Genomic DNA, 21,306 nt, shown 5'->3' with positions numbered 1-21,306 from the left:
TTTTCCATTGTACAGTTTTGGCTTCTTTTCATATGTGTCTGGATTAATGTCAGGGTTTTCAGTTTGGTTCCATTGGTCCATGTGTCGGTTTTTATGCCAGTACCAAGCTGTTTTTATTACTGTAGGTCTATAGTAGAGCTTGAAGTTAGGGATCATGATGCCTCCAGAGGTTGTTTTTTTGTGCAGGATTCTTTTGGCTATCCTGTGATTTTAGTTTTTCCATATGAGGTTGAGTATTGTTCTATAAAGGTCTGTGAAGAATTGTGTTGGGATATGATGAGGATTGCATTGAATCTGCAGATTGCTTTTGGTAAGATTGCCATTTTTACTGTTAGTCCTGCCTATCAATGAGCATGTAAGTCTTTCCATTTTCTGATATCGTCTTCAACTTCTTTCTTCAGGGACTTAAAGTTTTTGTCATACAGGTCCTTTGCTTGCTTAGTTATTTTATATTATTATATAAATTTATATAATATATAAATATTTATAAATATATAAAATAATATATATTTATATTATTTTATATTATTTATATTTTATATTATTTGTAGCTTTTGTAAAGTGTGATGTTTCTGATTTCTTTCTTAGCCCATTTGTTATTTGTATATAGGAAGGCTGTCTTCAGTTAATCTTGTATCCTGCCACATTACTGATGGAGTTTATCAGCTATAAGAGTTCCTTGGTCAAATTTTGGGGGTCACTTATGTATAATATCATGTCATCTGCTAATAGTGAAAGTTTGACTTCTTCCTTTCCAATTTTTATCCCCTTGATCTCCTTTTGTTGTTTTATTGCTTTAGCTAGAACTTCAAGTACTATATTGAATAAATATGGGGAGAGCTGACCGACTTGTTTTGTTCCTAATTTTGGTGGAATGGCTTTGAGTTTCTCTTCCTTTACTTTGATGTTGGCTGTTGGCTTGCTGTTAATTGCCTTTATTATGTTTAGGTATGTTTCCTGTATTCCTGATCTCTCCAAGACCTTTATCATGAAGGGGTGATGGATTTTGTCAAAGGCCTTTTCAGCATCTAATGACATGATCATGTGGTTTTTTTTCTTTCAGTTCGTTTATATGGATTTAATATATTGACAGACTTTTGTGTGTTGAACCATCCTTGCATCTCTGGGAAGAATCCTACTTGATCAAAGTAGACAATTGTTTTGATGTGTTCTTGGAGTCTGTTTGCCAGTATTTTATTGAGTGTTTTGTTTCAATGTTCTTGATGGAGATTGGTCTGTAATTTGCTTTCTTTATTGCATCTTTTTTTGGCTTGGGGATCAGAGTAACTGTAGCCTCATACAAGGAGTTTGGTAACATTTCTATTGTGTGGAACAATTTAAAGAGTATTGGTATTAACTCTTCTTTGAAGATCTGGTTGAATTCTGCATCTGGCCCTGGGCTTTTTTTAGTTGTGAGACTTTTAATGACAGTTTCTATTTCGTTAGGTGTTATTGGTTTATTTAAATGGTTCATCTGCTCTTGATTTAATTTAGGTATATGGTACCTTTCCAGAAAATTGTACATTTCTTTTAGATTTTCCAATTTTTTTGGAGTACAGGTTTTTGAAGTATGACCTGATGATTCTCTGGATTTCCACATTGTCAGTTTTTATGTCTCCCTTTTCCTTAGTAAATTTTCGAATTTGGATGCTCTCTCTCTCTCTCTGCCTCTTGGCAGTCTGGATAAGAGCTTGTTTATCTTGTTGATTTTCTCAAAGAACCAACTCTTAGTTTCCCAACCTTGAATTTTCTTCTTAGCACTGCTTTCATAGTGTCCCATAAGTTTGGGTAAGTAGTATATTCATTTTCAGTGATCTCTAGGAAGTCTTTAATTTCTTTATTTCTTCCTTGACCCATTGGTGATTCAGATGAGCATTATTCAGTTTCCATGAGATTGTAGGCTTTCTGTAATTTTTGTTGTTGTTAAAAATCTAACTTTTTATTTATTTATTTATTTATTTATTTATTTATTTATTTATTTATTTATATTTATTTTGTATACAGCATGTATGACTGCAGGCCAGAAGAGGGCACCTGATCTCATTACAGATGGTTGTGAGCCACCATGTGGTTGCTGGGAATTGAACTCAGGACCTCTGGAAGATCAGTCAGTGCTCTTAACCTCTGAGCCATCTCTCCAGCCCCAAAATCTAACTTTAAACCATGGTGGTCTGATAGAATACAGGAGGTTATTCCAATTATTTTGTATCTGTTGAGGTTTGCTTTGTGACTAAGTATGTGGTCAATTTTAGAGACGGTTCCATGGGGTGCTGAGAAGAAGGTATATTCTTTTTTGTTAGGGTGGAATGTTCTGTAGGTATCGATTAAGTCCATTTGATGCATAACATCAGTTAAGCCCTTTATTTCTCTGTTAAGTTTTGATTTGGCAGATCTGTCCAGTAGTGAGAGTGGGGTGCTGAAGTCTCCCCCTATTAATTTGTGGGGTTTTATGTGTGATTTAAGCTTTAGTAATGTTTCTTTTACATAAGTGGGTACCCTTGTATTTGGGGCTTAAGTGTTCAGAATTGAAACTTCCTCATGGTGTATCTTTCCTGTGGTGAGCATATAATGTCCTTCTTGATCTTTTTTGATTGATTTTAGTTTCAAGTCTATTTTGTGGGATTAGGATAGCTACACCACCTTGCTTCTTAAGACCCTTTGATTGGTAAGACTTTTCCCAGCCTTTTATTCTGAGGTAGTGTCTATCTTTGAAATTGAGATGTGTTTCTTGTATGCAGCAGAAAGATGGGTCCTGTTTTTATATTCATTCTGTTAGCCTGTGTCTTTTTATAGGTGAATTAAATCCATTGATATTAAGGGATATTAATGACCTGTGATTGTTAGTTCCTGTTACCTTTTGGTGGTAGTGTGTATTTCTCTTCTTTGGGCTTTGCTGCTGGGGGTTATCTATTGCCTGTATTTTCGTGGGTGTATCTGACTTCCTTAGGTTGGAATTTTCCCTCCAGTGCTTTTTGTGAGGCTGGATTTGTGGATTGGTATTGTTTTAATGTGGTTTTGTTTTAGAATGTCTTATTCACTCCATCTATGGTGATTGAAAGTTTTGCTGGGCATATTATTCTAGGCTGGCATCCTTTTTCCCTTAGTGTCTGCATTATGTCTGTCCAGGTCCTTGTGGCTTTCAAAGTCTCCATTGAGAAATTGGGTGTTATTCTGATGGGTTTGCCTTTATAAGTCACTTAGCCTTTTTCTTTTACTGCTCTTAATATTTTTCTTTATTCTGTAGATTTAGTTGTTTAATTATTGTGTGGCCAGGGGACATTGGGAGGTGGGGTGGGCTCTAGTCTGTTTGGTCTTCTATAGGCTTCTTCTATCTTCATAGGTATTTCCTTCTTTAAGTTGGGAAAGTTTTCTTCTATGATCTTGTTGAATATATATTTTCTGTGGCTTTGAGTTGGTATTCTTTTCCTTCTTCTATCCCTATTATTCCTAGATTTGGCCTTTTCATGGTATCCCAGATCCTGAACATTTTGTGTTATGAATTTTTTGGCTTTGTATTTTCTTTGACTGATGAATCCGCTTCCTCAATTGTGTCCTCTGCACCAGAGATTCTCTCTTACAGTGCTTGTATTCTGTTGGTTATGCTTGCATCTGTGTTTCCTGTTTGTTTACCCAGATTTTCTATTTCCAGCATTCCCTCTATTTGTGTCTTCTTCATTGTTTCTATTTCCCTTTTCAGGTCTTGAAGTGTTTCCCTCACATGTTTAATTGCTTTTTCATGGTTTCCTTTGAGGGATTTATTGCTTCCTTCCACTTTTTTATTTGTCTTTTCCTGTATTTCTTTATTGATTTCTTCCAAATTTTTGTTTGTCTTTTCCTCAACTTCATTTTTCATTTTTTTCTTGAAAGGCCTCTAGCTTCTTCATGATGCTGTTCTTAAGGTTGCTTTCTTCTGCTACTTCTACATTGTGATGCTCAGGTCTTGCTGTTGAAGGAGCGATAGGTTCTGGTGATGCCATATTGCTCTTTATGTTGTTCAATGTATTTTTTCCTTGACATCTGCCCATCTCCTCCTCTAATAGACATAAGAGGTTGCTGTGTCTGAGTGAGTTACTATTGTTCTACTCTGTGCTTGTTGTGTCTGTGTCTCAGGGGGCCCCTCTAGGTCCAATCTTAGTTCTTAGTCTAATTGGAGCAGGCAGATTCTGTTTCTCAGGGAGCTGCTCTTGGGTGAACCCAAGCTTGTTAATTCTGTGACTCACAGAGCCACTCTTGGTCTTATCAGGGCTCTTGGTCTAGTCAGAGATTACAGATTCTGTGTTTCAGGAAGCTTCTCTTGGTCCAATGAGAGGTGGCAGATCCTACGTCTCAGAAAGCCACTCTTGGTTTAATGAAGGGTGGCAGATTCCCTGTCTCAGTAGGTTACTCTTGTTCCAATGAGAGCTCTTTGTCCAGTGAGGGCTGCCAGCTTCTTTTCCATGCCTCAAGATGTGGCTGGGGTCTCAGGAGGATGGGTATGGGGGCAGGGTGTGTAGATTGCAGGGTCCAGTAGGGGGACTTGGTGAGGGTGGGGCCTTCCCACACTGATTGGGGACAAGGGGCAGGACTCTTTCTGTGTATGGAACCAGAGTGGTGAATATTTACATCTATATCAATTAGGACAATGAGAAAAAGATGTGATCATTAAAATCATCTGTAATGTTAATGTAAAAATTTATATATATATGACTTTCTCCCATCTTCAGATCCTTCCAAGGACTGCCAGAATGGATATGAATTAGACTGCAGCCTAAAGCACACTCTCTCCCCACCCACCACAGGCAAGGACTTGAAGGAAGACACATGGCCAGCCTAGAAACATAGTACTTACAGGAATACTAGGAGAGAATACCCTGGTTATTGCTTCAACTCTCCTAATCTACCTTCTCACAGGAAGTACACTCCCCAAAGGAACAAACAGAAGTCAGACACAATCAGAGAGTTCTTGTCCACTTGCTCAGTGAGGATGAATTTATGGTGATGCTTCTTCTCTTTTCTGTCCATGACAGTTGAACATCGACCTTCATTATGGGGTATCATTGGCATTGTTGCCCAATGTCTGGTGGGGCTGATTGCAGTAATATTTTTACTGTTCATCCTGTGGCGCAGACGTCGTGGCAGGTGAAATGTCTTCCACCCTTCCACCTACTCTTCCATTTCCTTCATGCTTGGGAAAGGGAAAAGGGTCCTTCACTTTCTGTCTGGACTCCATCTTCTTCTCTTTGCTATATGTCTGCTGTGTTGCTCATATCACTGCCTTCCTATGTCCTGTACCCCACTCTCTGTTGGTCATGGTCACTCCTTTTCTTGTGAAGTTTGGAGATAAATTGATTTCATCTTTCACCAGGGAGCCACAAAATGAGAACAACATTAAACAAGTGGACAATGAGCCAACCAACCTCAATGAGCCAACCAACCTCAATGAAACCTCAAAAGAAGCCTCAAAAGAGAAACCTAAAAAGGACAAGAAGCCAAAAGTAAATTCTCATCCAAAGTACCACCCCCAGCACCAGTTAGAAAACAGCAAATATGATGGGGTAAAAGGATCAAAGGCTAGGAGGGGCTGATTAGATTGGAAAAGGAGGCAGCACCAAGAAAGGCAGTGGCAGCCATGGTGTGAATGCACAGCAAGGACACCAAGCAGCTCCCAGGAAACATTGGCTCCCAGGGTCCTTCCCAACTGAGGAACCAAACAACAGTGACAGTGTCTCCCATTTCTTTAGGGCAAGAAGTAAGAGCATGCTCAGTGAGGACAACTGGACCCGTCTACCCACAGTAAGTAAAGGCACTGAACTTTGGGAATCAAAGGTCCCACCACCTGCCAGTCCTTCTACAGCATCCTGGACACCAACCACTGTCTCCTGTCTGACTTAAAGAGCAGATTTTCTTTTCCCAGCCTATGGCTAGCATTTTCTTTAGGCTGCCAAGTAGTTCCCAAATAAAGACATGGAGACTTATTATTAATTAAGCCATAGCTTAGGCTTGTCCAACTAGCTCCTTTGGCTTAATTTAAACTGTTTCTATTTATCTCTGTTTTGCCTCAGGACTTTTAACCTTTCTTTCATTCTGTATGTCCTACTTTCCTGCTGCCTCCCCATCTGTCTGTCTGACTCCAGATGTCTCCCTGGCTTCTTTTTTTCTTTCTTTTTTGAGCCTAAATACCTTCTCCTACTTATTCTCCCTGCCTAGATGTCCCACCTATATATCCTCCCTCACTATTAGACATTCAGCTTTTTCTTAGACAAGTCTGTTGCCTTGGGCAGTCAAGGTAAAACAGTAACACATGTTTACATAGTTATACAAACACAACACATCTTTGTATTGTTAAACAAATATTACACAACACCAGCCCTCAGGTGCTGTAGGTCCTCACCCCCTTCCCAGCCACAGGAGACTAAGTCACTGCTGAAGGGAGACTCAGTTCACCTAAGCTAGGCTGGCATGAGGGAACCACATGTCCAAGAGCAAGTTCCTGAACCTAATGCCTTCCCTGGCATGTGTGAAGTTCGTCGGCATTCATTATCCCTTAGGAAGACTCTCTACTATGTTAGTCTGGGTCCCAAGGACCACTGTGCTCCTCCTTGTCATAGGAACATGTCAGTCACAAATACCACTGAAGAAAGGATAATCAAGGCATTGTGAACTTGGAGAACTCCTAAACTGAATAATCCAGGTCTCTGTCCTTGTTACTTCTCCTCTGATCCTAATAAGCTAGGTCTCTGAAACAGACTCTGTAGGATGAAAAACCTCTAACTGGACTTGGGCATGAACCCCTTCCACCCCCACCGCACATCTACTACTACTTCATGACGCCTCCTTTGGCTACAAATCACAAGTCTCAGATGAGCTTTGCACTTCCATGATCTGGTGACTCTTCTCTTGCTTTCCCAGGTCACGTGACAACTCTCCCAATGAGGTAAGCACTGCCATTTTCACTGTTTGCTTCCTCTCAGAAGTCTCTGGAGTGATGGGGACACTCAGAGCCACAACTGTGTGTCCTTAGTTCCTCCTGCATCAGACAAGGAGCTGCACCTCTCTTACCCTTAGCCTGCTTGCCTACATTCTGCCCACTACAAAAGAGGTTACAGGTGTGGGTGAGCTAATCCCTGTGTAGTTCCCAGCACAGACCCAAAGGAGGAAGGGCCACACCCCTCTCCTTTCTCTCTGCTCATCTGAACCTGCTCTGGCCTTCAAAGGAAAGACTCCATTTGAACCAGTCAGAAGTGCAGGCTCTGGGATCTCATTCTGACCCCTCCTCTGTCCAGCACCCTAGTCCCTTGTAGTCTGCCAGATGGATTCAGTAAGAGACATCCTGTCATGTGGAAGACTGGCAGGTTTCTTAGAGAATGATGGGAGTCATGCTCAACAGTGAGAGTGGACATTGGCCAAAGGGCCACTGCAGTTGAAAGGCCCTCAAGGAGCGAGAGTGGACAATGGCCAGGACCACAGCCTGCATGTTAAAGTGGGCTGGGTGCTGTCTTCTAAAGTCTCTGGCACAGGGGGCCTCCATGAGATGTTGTTCTGTGCAGGACAAACAGATCATGTGGGTTGACTCTAAAGGAGGGGACTATTGTGTGTCTATGTTCCTTTCCAGAAGGCTCCAGCCTCATAGTAACTTATGTTCTTCTCAGCAATTGAGATGGTCACTTAGAGAATTTAAAGGCTGGAAATGTAGTCCTATTGCTAGAGTGCGTGCTTGGCTGCCCCTGGACTAGGTTTGATCCACAGAATCACAGTGGAGCACACCTGCAGTCACAGCACTTGGTCCCTGGAGAACATGGGGACTCCCTGGGCTACATGAGAGCCAGTTCACATCAACACACACACACACACACACACACACACACACACACACACACACACACACACACACACACACACACCAGGATTAGGGCAGATGAGATGGTTTAGTGTATAAAGTCCTTTTTATAAATCTGACACCTGAGTTCAGTCCCCAAAACCTGAGGTGAAAAGAGAAACCCCTCCTGCAAGTTGTCCTCTGAGATGCACCCATGTTCTGTCTGTCTGTCAGTCTGTCTCTGTGTTTCTGTCTCTGTTTCTTGAGACTGACTGTACGATCATACCTTTCAGGTGGATGGAGCTTCACATTATTTCCTGGAAAACAATGTCCAGCAACACAAATCTCTAACTTCAGTCTTCCCATCTCCACCAGCAGCAGCAACGGGCTTCTGAAATAAAAAAAAAATCGATGGAACCTGTCCCATTAGCTGCTGCTCATGTATTCCCATTTGCCTGCCCCTCATTGATGCGGGGTGGGGGTGAGGGTGCAGAGGGTCCCCTAAGATACAACCCTGAAGCCCCAGACTTCAGAGTCAGCAGAGAGAAAGGCAGATAATGGATTGGCTAGCCTGTGGATTGCCCCTTTAGACCACAGGGCAAGAGCATTTTATGAAATTCACTGTAACCGGGAAGCCGACTAAGCAGTGATCATAAACCTGGCTGTGGCAGAGAAAAATGGGCTGTGGTAGGGGATGACTTCACTGGGAAAAGCCCTCTGACAGTTAGGAGACTATATGTGTAGGTTCCTGGTATGAGATTTCTGCCCTCAGAAGGATGACAATGTAGATTGTCTTGTGTACAGTTCTAGGAGTCCAGTGGTAGCCACTCTGTACCTATTTCCTGACATGAAGTTTTTGCTGTACACATTTTTGCAGGCCATGAAATCCAAGGTCCTACAAACTGGAACTCTCTTTGTTGGTCACAGCTGCAGTTCCATGGTGGAGAGATACAATCTCCCAAGTGTCTCCATTTGAGATTCCATTTCACCTCTCAGCTGTGACTTGTTCTCTAGTCCCATAAAGCTAAGTGGCCAAACCTTCAGCAAGCACATGAAGCACTCCTCGACATTTGCCCACTCTGTTCTCAGGTCTTCCTCCCACACACTACTGTCTCCTTAGCTCCCAAAAACTAGCTCCTTCTCCTACTGGGGAATGTCCAGTGTCCTATCACATACTCCAGATTCCTCTCTTGCTCATACTTCCTGCTCTTGTCAACACTTAGCTCTGTGGGTCCCTCTGTTCTAATTGCATCTGTCTCCCTGTACACCTTTGCCCCACTGCTATGACAGGAGAGTAGTGACTGAAAAGGGTGCATCAGGAAAGAAACTAGTTGACCTGGAAGATTCTAAGCCTGTCCCTACCTGACTTCATACATTTGAGCATACTCAAGAGATGCCAGGAATAGGAGCTGGAGAGGTGCTTCAGTGGATATAATCACTTGGCTGCTCTTCCAGAGGATTTGGATCCCCATCAACCACACAGCTAAAAACCTTTTGTAACTCTGGTGTCAGGAAATCTGATACCATTTTCTCTTCCCTGGGGGCACCAGACATATACACAATGTACAGACATACATGCCAGCAAACCACCAACTACCACCAGTACCACCAGCACTACCCTCACTGCCACTACCATCACCAACATTCACATACACAGGCATAGAGGGACAGGCAGGGAGTGTACACAAACACAGATCAGTGACTGCTAAGTAAAGTCCTACAGAGGGCCTTGTGGATCCTAGCTTCTACCTAGGAGCTCAGTGAGATCAAAGGAAGATCCAAATGTGACCACTTTGCATTCATAGTTACCTCTGTTCTGACACATATGGACTCCCTGTCGTGGATCAAGATCATGGCCGTCCCTCCTCTGTGTCTTTACTTTGCTCTTTGGGGCCCACATACCAGTACTCTTTGGGTACTTTCTTCTGTTATATCCATGCTTGAGATCCATTGTTTGAGAAATAAAGCAGTGGCCGCCCACATTTCTATATTCCCCATGGACTCATGCCCTGCTGAGGTCTGGGTTCATTTATCATGAGCTGACCTCACCACACAGAAAGAAACCAAGTGACTTTGTTGCCATCTTGGCTGGTGACTTCATCAAGATAGAGATGGCCATGTGACTGGCCATTAGTGACATTATTGAAATATTTACCAGTGTTGAGAGCCCTCACAGGATCACTGTACTCCTAGGACTTCCTGTGCCACAGGCAGTCAGGTACACATCCCAGTCCTCTTCCAACTTTTCCATTTTAATTTCATCTTCTGTATTCCTAATGGGATCGTGGAATTGGGAGACTCAGAAGAGACTCCCACATGGGCTCTATTACCACATGATAAAAATCGACACTTGTGTCATTTCATTGTGGGAGAAGGGCAGTTCAAGACATGAACTTTCTGGGTAACAATCCTGACCCTCCTGGAACTTGCTCTGTAGGCAAGGCTGGCAATAAACTCATTCAGATCTGCCTGGCTCTGCGTCCGGAGTGCTGGAAGTAAAGGTGTGTGTCACCACCACCCACTTTCTATGTATCTTAAGGAGGGTATACCCAAACTCCATGGTGCAGTTTTTGGATTGGCACATTGTTTTGCAGGATATATTTACAGCTTTCTATAGGAGTTTTCCCAGCCATGTGCCTCCAACAATACCCACAGGAGCTAACACTTTCAAACTTACAGTCTTTTTATGGAGAAAATAAAGAACCCTGTGTCTAATATAAAAATCATAAGATGGTTAATAAATGTCACCAGTATAAAAAATTGGACACTTATAAGCATATACACAGTAATATATAAGACTTATCACTCCTAAATTTTGAAGTGGATGGAGAGCCAGAGGTTCTTTTTTTTAATAACAGGAACTTCTGATTTAAGGATAGGATTGGAGGAGGAGAAAATGACTTTTCTACAGTGGGGCTAGAAGTTCCTCTTTTCTAGTTAAAACAAGGGGAATAAATGTCTTCTATGATCTAAAACTGTAACAACAGCGAACATGTCAGTATATGTGTGCCTTCTTTTCTGTGTTTTGTATACACAGAGTATTCCCTCACATCCAGGTCATTTTTGATAATACGCTAAGACGCTTACTAAAATGTGAACATTTCTTTTCAGTCAAGTTAGAAAATGGATATAAAGTCCAAGCAAAGAGTGTTGCTTTATACATGAATCACAGAAAACTTAGTAAATAAAAGGATATGTGAGCTAATCTTAATTTGTTATATTAATCTATCCATGTAGTGTGGACTTGACTTTCTTTTAATAAGGAGGTGCTACCCAGTGCTCTCTTCTGAGTCAGTCAGCTCTCATAATCAGGACTCCTACTGTGCCTGTTTGGAAAAGATCAACAGCTGGTCATGTGGAGAGCTGGGTCTTTGAGAGGGTAAACAAGATTGACAGGCCCTGGGCCCTACTAACCAAACGGAAGAGAGGGAGGATCCAAAGTGACAGAATCACAAATGAATAAAGAAACATCACAACAGACAGCAAAGAAATTCAGAATATTGTAAGGGACTACTTTAAAAATCTATACCCCATTAAGCTGGAAAATCTAAAAGAAATGGATGAATTTCTGGATTCACCCAAACTACCAAATTTTAACCAAGAAGAGATCAATCAAACTAACCTGACACAAAACAACAAGCTAAGATTCTCTGTTTGGGTCTGGCAGTGAGTTGTGGGGCACACTTGCAGAAGTTTAGGGGCAGTGTACTGGCTAGTAGTACATCAATTTGACACAAGCTAGAGTCATGAAAGAGAAGGGAGCCTCAATTGTGAAAATGCCTCTGTAAGATCCAGCTGTAAGGCATTTCTCAATTAGTGATCAATGGGGGAGGGTCCAGCCCATGGTGGGTGGTGCTATCATTGGGCTGGGGTCCTGGGTTCTATAAGAAAGCAGGCTGAGAAAGCCATGTGCCCCAAGCCAGTAAGCAGCACCTCTCCATGGCCTCTGCATCAGCTCCTGCCTCCAGGATCCTGCCCAGCTTGAGTTCCTGTCCTGACTTCCTTCTGTAAAAGACAGTGATATAGAAGTACAAGGCAAATAACCCCTTGCCTCTCCAACTTGCTCTTTGGTCATGGTGTTTTGTTGAAGCAATAGAAACCCTAAGACAGGCAGTGACCCTGTTATTTCCCAGAGAAAGAGTTTAAACAAAAAGCACCATCCACAAAACATCCAAGAGCAGTCCATGCCCTCCAGTCCAATGACCACTATTTACTATTACATTTTCTTTCCTGAGTATATTTTTTTATTTTTTGTGAGTGTGTCTCACATAGCCCAGGCTAGCTTCAAACTCAGTACATAACCAAGGATGACTTTGAGCTTCTCATCTTCCTGCGTGTATAATCATTGAACGAAGTCCTGGGGATCAAATACAGAGCTTTGTGAAAACTAAGTAAGCTCTGCCTACAGAGTTACACCCTAGTCCTCTAATCTTTACATTTAAATAAATATTTATTGAATGGTTCTTAATTTCTTGTACCTGAGACTGTACATGTGTCCAGGTGCACACACATGCATGCATGCATACCTTTGCTTCTCCTAGGAAGATATACATGCTTTGACCAGCACCAGGAGAAACACTTGTTAACAGGATGGTGTAGCAAGAATCTTAAAATAGCCTATTAATAAAAAGCCAAGCTGAAACCAGGTATTGGGGTAAATTCTGAAGATCAGAGAAGCAGAACAGCCACAATATTAAACATAGAGGATAGGCAGTGGTAGCACATGCCTTTAATCCTAGCATTCCAGAGGCAGAAATCCCTCTGGATCTCTGTGAGTTCAAGGCCACATTGGAAACACTCAGGCATGGTGACTCACGCCTTTCATCCCAGAAAGTGAGCATTTAATCCCAGGGAGTGAGGCAGAAAGCAGGAAGATATATAAGGCGTGAAGACCAGGAACTAAAAGCATTTGGCTGGTTAAGCTTTCAGGCTTTTGAGTAGCAGTACATGTAGCTTGATTTTTCCGCCTTGCCCACAGTCAGGACAAATCTTTGTCACCCGCCAGTCCCACAGCCACTTATAAAATAATCACTCAGACGCTTATATCACTTATAAACTGTATGGCCGTGGCAGGCTTCCTGCTAACTGTCCTTATCTTGCTAACTGTGCTTTTATCTTAAATTGATCCATTTCCATACATCTATACCTTGCCATGTGGCTGGTGGCTTACTGGCGTCTTCACATGCTGCTGGTCATGGCGGCGGCTGCAGTGTCTCTGGTCATGGCGGCGGCTGCATCGTCTCCTTCTGCCTTTCTGTCCTTTTATTTCTCCTCTCTGTTAGTCCCGCCTATCTTTCCTGCCTAGCCATGGCCGATCAGGTTTTATTTATTAACCAATCAGAGCAACTTGACATACAGACCATCCCCCAGCACAGCCAAGTGCAGACCATCTCAAACACCTGCACTCAGGCCCATGGTCCTAATCATCCTCTATACGGACCTGCTGGGTAACGCCACAAAGAACCCAAGAAGGGCTCCCACAGGACATACAGAACATCCCACAGCAAGTACAGCTGAGATTCATTCTGGATGAGGACTCAGAGGCTTCTAGTCTGAGGAAACAGGATTAGTTGAGGAATTGGCAACGTGAGGTAGCTGTGGCTTATTTTGCTTCTCTGATTTTCCAGCATTCACATCAATAACTGGCCTCAGGTTTGATTTCATTGATAAGAACTTTTAAGATTCCTGCTACAGGATGGTGTTGAGATGGCCAGCTCAGAGATCTGTGAGGGCTGAGAGGGGCCTGGGATTTGCAGAGGAGATGGACCTGCAGTGAGAAAGCTGGAGTGGAGCCCTGACTCCCTAAAAAAGGTAACTATTCTCAACACATTGCTGCAACAGGGATACAAGTGAGGGTCCCTGGATAAAGACAGGCTGGTGGTGGCCCAACCGTCCACCTCAGAACCGTGTAGAATATGAGGTTTGTGTTACAGGTGGGTGAGAATGAGTCTGATAGAAAACCTGCAAACTCAATACCTTCCAATCACAAAATTTAAAAACTCTGAGAAGCTAACAGCACTTGCTGCTCTTCTGGAAGACCTGAGTTCAGTTCCTAGCACACACATCAGGAGGTTCACAGCTGCCTGCAGCTTCATATCCAGGAGCAATGATGCCCTCTGCTGGCTTCAATAGGAACCCCACACACATGTGGCATACAGAGAGAGAGAGAGAGAGAGAGAGAGAGAGAGAGAGAGAGAAGAGAGAGAGAGAGACAGACAGAGACAATGACACAGACTGAGAGACAGGAAGAAAAAGCCAATCTAAAATAATAGAAAACAACCTCACATTTCCCGTTATAATTCAGGTTCTCACAACACAAGCCACCACCTTCTCACTGAGCAAGTTCAGGCATTCCCTGGGCTGATCTGCAGCCACAGCATGTCTGACATTGGTTCCTGTCCCAGTGCTGCTACCTCTTGGAGGATGACTGATAATCAGGACTGTGTTAGGATTTCTATTGCTGTGAAGAGACACCATGACCATGGAACATGCTATAAAGAGAAACATTTGATGGGAGGGCTTACGGCTTAGAGATTCAGTCCATTATCATCACAGTGGAACATGGTGGCATGCAGGCAGACATGGTGCTGGAGAAGGATCTGAGAATTCTACAATTTTGATCCAGAGGCAAAGGAAGTAAACTGAGACACTGGGTATGTCTTTTGCATAGGAGACCTCAAAGTCTGCTTCTACAGTTACATACTTACTCCAACAAGGCCATATCTACTCCAACAAAATCACACCCTAATAGTGCCACTCCCTGTGATCTTATGGGGGCCAAATACATTCAAACCACCGCATCCCACTTCCTGACCCCCATAAGCTTGTAACAATATCATAATTTAAAATATATTTAGTCCAAATTCAAAAGTCTCCATAGTCTACCACAGATCTACAATATTTAAAAGTGCAAAGGTCGAGACAGGCCCGGCGGCAGCGGCGCGCAGAGACAGACAGGCCCGGTAGCAGTCGGCAGAGACAGACAGGCTCGGTGGCAGTCCAAAGAGGCAGGTAGGCCTGACGGCGGCCCGCAGAAGTAGACAGGCCCGGCAGGGGTAGGCAGGCCTGGTAGAGGCAGACAAGGCCGGTGCGGAGGCAGGCAGGCCCAGCAGGCAGTGGCCGAAAAACAGTTGTAATAAAGACCAGAAACTGAGCTATTACCCGCTGAAGAGCTAGTGAAAATAAGCTCTTAATCAAGAGCTTGGAACAGGGATGCCTTTAATCCCAACACCCAGGGAAGAAGCTATCTCCATGGGATGGAACCAGAACGAATCTGAACACTCCATCTGAGGACAACCGAGGGCCCAGCTGCTGATCCTGTGAAACCCAACAAATTGGAGGTGTTGGAGAGACTACCCTGCTCAGCTGAAATCCATCCAGGAGAGGATTCAGATCCCCACAGTTTGAAGTCTGAAGAAACAAGATCAGCTGAGGAGTTGATGAATGAACAAAACGTGACCTGGGAACACAGAAGAAGGCACTGCCCAGCCACCAAACCAGATCACCAGAATCATAAGTATATAATTCACCGACTGAGATCAGCTGCTCCTGAAAAAACAGCCCAATAGCACCAATTTAACCAAGAGCTCCTAGTGAACGAAGACTAAAAATTAGAACAAGAGAGGCACTCTCAGACACAGATACCTCCTGCACCAAGCAGAGGAAGAGATGAGTAGACGCCAGTGCAAAAATACAGGCAACAACATAAAGACCTATATGGCAAGAGACTGGCCTCCAGCTCCCATCCTGCCTCTGACTTCCCTTCTGGACCAGAGGTGAGTATCCAGGCCCAGCCTGGAACCCCATCCCTGGGCACCAGCCACTCCAGGGAAGACCTGCCCAACTTGGCCCCAGGTTCTGGCCACCGGGCAGGTCCCCTTTTAGCTCCACTGGGAAGGATCCCCTTCTCCAAGCCCACCAGCAGCCCCTGCAATCTCCACGCCCTGCCCCCACAGCCATCCACCCGAGACACCAGCCACTTCCTGGGACTTAGAGACTGGCCCTCAGCTCCCATCCTGCCCTGGAGTTCCCTTCTGGACAAGAGCGCCCATCCTACCCCAAAATTCCCTTCTGGACAAGAGCACCCATCCTACTCTGGAATTCCTGTCTGGACAAAAGCTCCCATCCTGCCCCAGACTTCCCATCCAGATAAGAGCTTCCATCCTGCCTGGGAGTTCCCATTTGGACAAGAGAGCTCCCATCTGGACAAGAGAGAGAGAGAGACTTCCTGAATCTGTCAGCTCTGTCTGAACCAAGTGCGCTGATAAGACCAAGAATGAACCACAAGGAGATGGGCAGATGTCAAGGCAGAAGTACATACAACAAAATGAAGAGCAATACAGCATCACCAGAACCTAGCCTGCCTCCAACATCTAGACCTGAACATCAAAAATTGGAAGAAGCAGAAGAAAACAGCCTTATGAATAACATCATGAAGAAGGTAGAGGCTTGTGTAGAGGAAAAGACAAAAAATGGGAAGAACGCTGTAAACAACTAGAGGAAAGGGCAAACAAATTAGAAGAAAACAATAAAGTCCTGGAAGAATACAATAAAGTCCTGGAAGAAAACAATAAATTCCTGCAAGAAAACAATAAAGTACTAAAAGAAAATCATGAAAAAGCAATGAAACAAATAAAGGAAACAGTCCAAGACCTGAAAAGGGATATAGAAAAAATGAAGAAGACACAAACAGAGGGAATGCTGGAAATAGAAAATCTGAGTAAAAGATCGGGGACTTCAGATGCAAGTATAACCAACAGAATGCAAGAGATGGAAGAGAGGACCTCTGGCATTGAAGATACAGTAGAAGAAATAGTTTCATCAGTCAAAGAAAACACTAAAGCCAACAAAGTCATGAACCAAAATGTCCAAGAAATTTGTGACACCATGAAAAGACCAAACCTACGAATTATAGGGATAGAAGAAGGTGAAGAATACCAACTCAAAGGCACAGAAAATATATTCAACAAAATCATAGAAGAAAACTTTCCCAACTTAAACAAGGAAATGCCTATGAAGATACAAGAAGCCTATAGAACACCAGACTAGACCCCCCAAAAAAGTCCCCTTGACACATAATAATTAAACAACTAAATGTACAGAATAAAGAAAGAATATTAAGAGCAGCCAAGGAAAAAGGCCAAGTGACCTATAAAGGCAAACCCATCAGAATAACACCCGATTTCTCAATGGAGACTTTGAAAGCCAGAAGGACCTGGACAGATGTAATGCAGACACTAAGAGACCATGGATGTCAGCCCAGACTAATATACCCAGCAAAACTTTCAGTCATCATAGACGGAAGGAACAAGACATTCCAAGACAAAGCCAGATTTAAACAATACTTATCCACAAACCCAGCCCTACAGAAAGCACTAGAATAAAAATTCCAACCGAAGGAAGTCAGATACACACTCGAAAATACAGGCAATAGATAAAGCCACAGCAGTAAACCCCAAAGAAGAGAAGTACACATAAACTACCACCAAAAATAACAGGGATGAACAATCACTGGTCATTAATATCCCTTAATATCAAGGGACTTAATTCACCTATAAAAAGACATAGGCTTACAGAATGGATATGAAAGCAGGACCCATCTTTCTGCTGCATACAAGAAACACATCTCAAATTCAAAGACAGACACTACCTAAGAATAAAAGGCTGGGAAATGACTTTCCAATCAAATGGTCTTAAGAAACAAGCAGGGGTAGCCATCCTGATATCCAACAAAATAGACTTCAAACTAAAATCAAACAAAAGAGATCAAGAAGGGCATTACATACTCATCACAGGAAAGATCCAACAAGATGAAGTTTCAATTCTGCACATTTATGCCCCAAACACAAGGGCACCCACATATGTAAAAGAAACTTTACTAAAGCTTAAACCACATATAAAACCCCACACATTAATAGTGGGAGATCTCAACACCCCACTTTCACCAATGGACAGATCTCCCAAATAGAAACTTAACAAAGAAATAAAGGACTTAACTGATGTCATGACACAATTGGACCTAATAGATATGTACAGAACATTCCATCCTAACAAGAAAAAATGTACCTTCTTTTCAGAAGCCCCCCATGGAACTTTCTCTAAAATCGACCACATACTTGGCCACAAAGCAAATCTCAACAGATACAAAACAATTGGAATAACCTCCTGTGTTCTATCAGACACCATGGTTTAAAGTTAGATTTCAACAACAACAAAAACTACAGAAAACCTACAATCTCATGGAAACTGAATAATGCTCAACTGAATCACCAATGGGTTAAGGAAGAAATAAAGAAAGAAATTAAAGACTTCCTAGAGATCAACAAAAATTAAGACACCACATACCCAAACTTATGGGACACTATGAAAGCAGTGCTAAGAGGGAAATTCATAGCACTAAATGCCCACATAAAGAAGCTGGAGAAATCCCACACTAGTGACTTAACAACACACCTGAAAGCTCTAGAACAAGAAGAAGCAAAGTCTCCCAGGAAGAACAGACGCCAGGAAATTATCAAAGTGAGAGGTGAAATTAATAAATTAGAAACAAAGAGAATAATACAAAAAATTAATGAAACAAAGTGTTGGTTCTTTGAGAAAATCAACAAGATAGACAAGCCCTTATCCAAACTAACCAAAAGACAGAGAGAGAGAATCCAAATCAACAAAATCAGAAATGAAAAGGGGGACATAACAATAGACATTGAGGAAATCCAGAGAATTATAAGGTCATATTTCAAAAACCTCTACTCCAAAAAAACTGCAAAACCTAAAAGAAATGAACATTTTTCTGGATAGGTATCACATACCTAAGTTAAATCAAGACCAGATAAACATTTAAATAGTCCAATAACCCCTAAGGAAGTAGAAACAGTCATTAAAAGTCTCCCAACCAAAAAAAAGGCCAGGACCAGATGGTTTCAGTGCAGAAGTCAACCATATCTTCAAAGAAGAGTTAATACCAATACTCTCTAAATTGTTCCACATAATAGAAACAGAAGGAACATTACCAAACTCCTTTTATGAGGCTACCATTACCCTGATTCCTAAACCAAACAAGGATACAACAAAGAAAGAACTACAGACTGAACTCCCTCATGAACATTGATGCAAAAATACTCAATAAAATAATGGCAAACAGACTCCAAGAACACATCAGAACAATTATCCACCATGATCAAGTAGGCTTCATCCCAGTGATGCAAGGGTGGTTCAACCTATGAAAGTCCGTCAATGTAATCCACCATATAAACAAACTCAAAGAAAAAAACCACATGATCATCTCACTAGATGCAGAAAAGTCATTTGACAAAATCCAACACCCCTTCATGATAAAAGTCTTGGAGTGATCAGAAATACAGGGAACATACCTAAACATAATAAAGGCAATTTACAGCAAGCCAACAGCCAACATCAAATTAAATGGAGAGAAACTCAAAGCAATGCCACTAAAATCAGGAACGAGGCAAGGCTGTCCACTCTCCCCATACTTATTCAATATAGTACTTGAAGTTCTCGCCAGAGCAATAAGACAACATAAGGAGATTAAGGGAATACAAACTGGAAAGGAAGAAGTCAAGCTTTCCCTATTTGCAGACGACATGATAGTATACTTGAGTGACCCCAAAGATTCCACCCAGGAACTGATAAAGCTTATAAACACTTTCAGCAACATAGCAGGATACAAGATCAACTCAAAAAAAATCAGTAGCCCTCTTACATACAATGGACAAAGAAGCTGAGAAGGAAATCAGAGATACAACACCCTTTACAATAGCCACAAATGACATAAAGTACCTTGGGGTAACACTAACCAAGAAAGTGAAGGACCTATATGACAAGAACTTTAAGTCCCTGAAAAAAGAAATTGAAGAAGATTTCAGAAAATGGAAAGATCTCCAATGCTCATGGATAGGCAGGACCAACATAGTAAAAATGGCAATTTTACCAAAAGCAATCTACAGATTCAATGCAATCCCCATCAAAATACCAACACAATTCTTCACAGACCTGGAAAGAATAATACTCAACTTCATATGGAAAAACAAAAGACCCAGGATAGCCAAAAGAATAAAACAACCTCTAGAGGCATCACAATCCCTGACTTCAAGCTCTACTATAGAGCTATAGTAATAAAAACAGCTTGGTATTGGCATAAAAACTGACATGTGGACCAATGGAATCAAATTGAAGACCCAGACATTAACCCACACACCTATGAAATATAATTTTTGACAAAGAAGCCAAAAGTGTACAATGGAAAAAGGAAAGCATCTTCAACAAGTGGTGCTGGCATAACTGAATATATACGTGTAGAAGGCTGCAAATAGATCCATATCTGTCACCGTGCACAAAACTTAAGTCCAAGTGGATCAAGGACCTCTACATAAATCTAGCTACTCTGAACCCGCAAGAAGAGAAAGTAGGAAGTAGTTTTGAACGCATTGGCATAGATCACTTCCTAAATATAACACCAGTAGCACAGACACTGAGAGAAACAATCAATCAATGGGACCTCTTGAAACTGAGAAGCTTTTGTAGAGCAAAGGATACGGTCAACAAGGCAAAGCAACACCCTACAGAATGGGAAAAGATCTTCACCAACCCCACATCTGACCGAGGACTGATGTCCAGAATATATAAGGAACTCAAGAAATTAGACATCAAAACAACCTACAGTCCAATTAAGAAATGGGCTATAGAACTAACAGAGAATTCTCAACAGAGGAAACTCAAATGGCTGAAAGACATTTAAGGAATTGCTCAACATCCCTAATTATCAGGGAAATGCAAATCAAAACAACTCTGAGATACCACCTTCTGCCTGCCAGAATGGCTAAGATCAAAACCACTGAAGACACTTTATGCTGGAGAGGTTGTGGAACTAGGGGAACTCTCCTCCACTGCTGGTGGGAATGCAAGCTTGCACAACCACTTTGGAAATCAATATTTTTTAGAAAATTGGGAATCAATCTCCCCCAAGATCCAGCTATACCACTCTTGGGCATATACCCAAGGAATGCTCAATCATACCACAAGAGCACTTGCTCAGCTATGTTCATATCGGCATTGTTTGTAATAGCCAAAACCTGGAAACAACCTAGATGCCCTTCAACTGAAGAATGGATAAATAAATTGTGGCACATATACACAATGGAATACCACTCAGCAGACAAAAACAATGATATCATGAGGTTTGCAGGCAAATGGATGGATCTAGAAAAAATCATCCTGAGTGAGGTAACCCAGACTCAGAAAGACAAATATGGTTTGTACCCACTCATAGGAGGATACTAGATGTGGAACAAGGATGAATGGACTGCTACTCATATCACCTGTGAGGCTACCTGGAAAACAGGACCCGAAGAAAGACACGAGGATTGCCCAATGATGGTGAAATGACTGAGATCTACATGAACAACCTGGACATGAGTGGGAGCAATGAAGGGCGAGGATCAAGGGAAAAAGCGGGAGATCCCAGCTGAATCAAGAACAGAGAGGGAGAAGAAGGC

General features: G+C 42.2%; 1 protein-coding gene and 1 long non-coding RNA gene across 4 annotated transcripts in view; one reads left to right on the top strand and one right to left on the bottom strand.

Moving 5' to 3' along the window:
* Positions 1 to 8,217, top strand: part of LOC102923004 (cell adhesion molecule CEACAM1-like) — a 35,421-nt gene extending 27,204 nt beyond the window's left edge. The window contains exons 6-10 of one of the 2 annotated variants that reach the window (XM_076574198.1): positions 5,007 to 5,118; positions 5,345 to 5,474; positions 5,721 to 5,772; positions 6,889 to 6,913; positions 8,089 to 8,217. In XM_076574198.1, coding sequence (XP_076430313.1) covers positions 5,007 to 5,118; positions 5,345 to 5,474; positions 5,721 to 5,732 — 254 coding nt within the window. In that variant the 3' untranslated portion in view covers positions 5,733 to 5,772; positions 6,889 to 6,913; positions 8,089 to 8,217. The remainder of the gene's footprint in view (positions 1 to 5,006; positions 5,119 to 5,344; positions 5,475 to 5,720; positions 5,773 to 6,888; positions 6,914 to 8,088) is intronic. The other variant, XM_076574201.1, reaches the window with a different exon arrangement.
* LOC143273862 (uncharacterized) overlaps positions 1 to 21,306 on the bottom strand; it is a 68,555-nt gene that overhangs the window by 22,154 nt on the left and 25,095 nt on the right. For both annotated transcript variants that reach the window (XR_013052095.1, XR_013052098.1), the window contains one exon: positions 8,082 to 8,186. This is a non-coding gene — a long non-coding RNA (uncharacterized LOC143273862). The remainder of the gene's footprint in view (positions 1 to 8,081; positions 8,187 to 21,306) is intronic.

The sequence above is a fragment of the Peromyscus maniculatus genome, chromosome 1 (assembly GCF_049852395.1).
Source record: "Peromyscus maniculatus bairdii isolate BWxNUB_F1_BW_parent chromosome 1, HU_Pman_BW_mat_3.1, whole genome shotgun sequence".
Taxonomy (NCBI): domain Eukaryota; kingdom Metazoa; phylum Chordata; class Mammalia; order Rodentia; family Cricetidae; genus Peromyscus; species Peromyscus maniculatus.
Note: the sequence above shows the minus strand (reverse complement) of the source record. Positions and strands in the feature narration are given on the sequence as shown.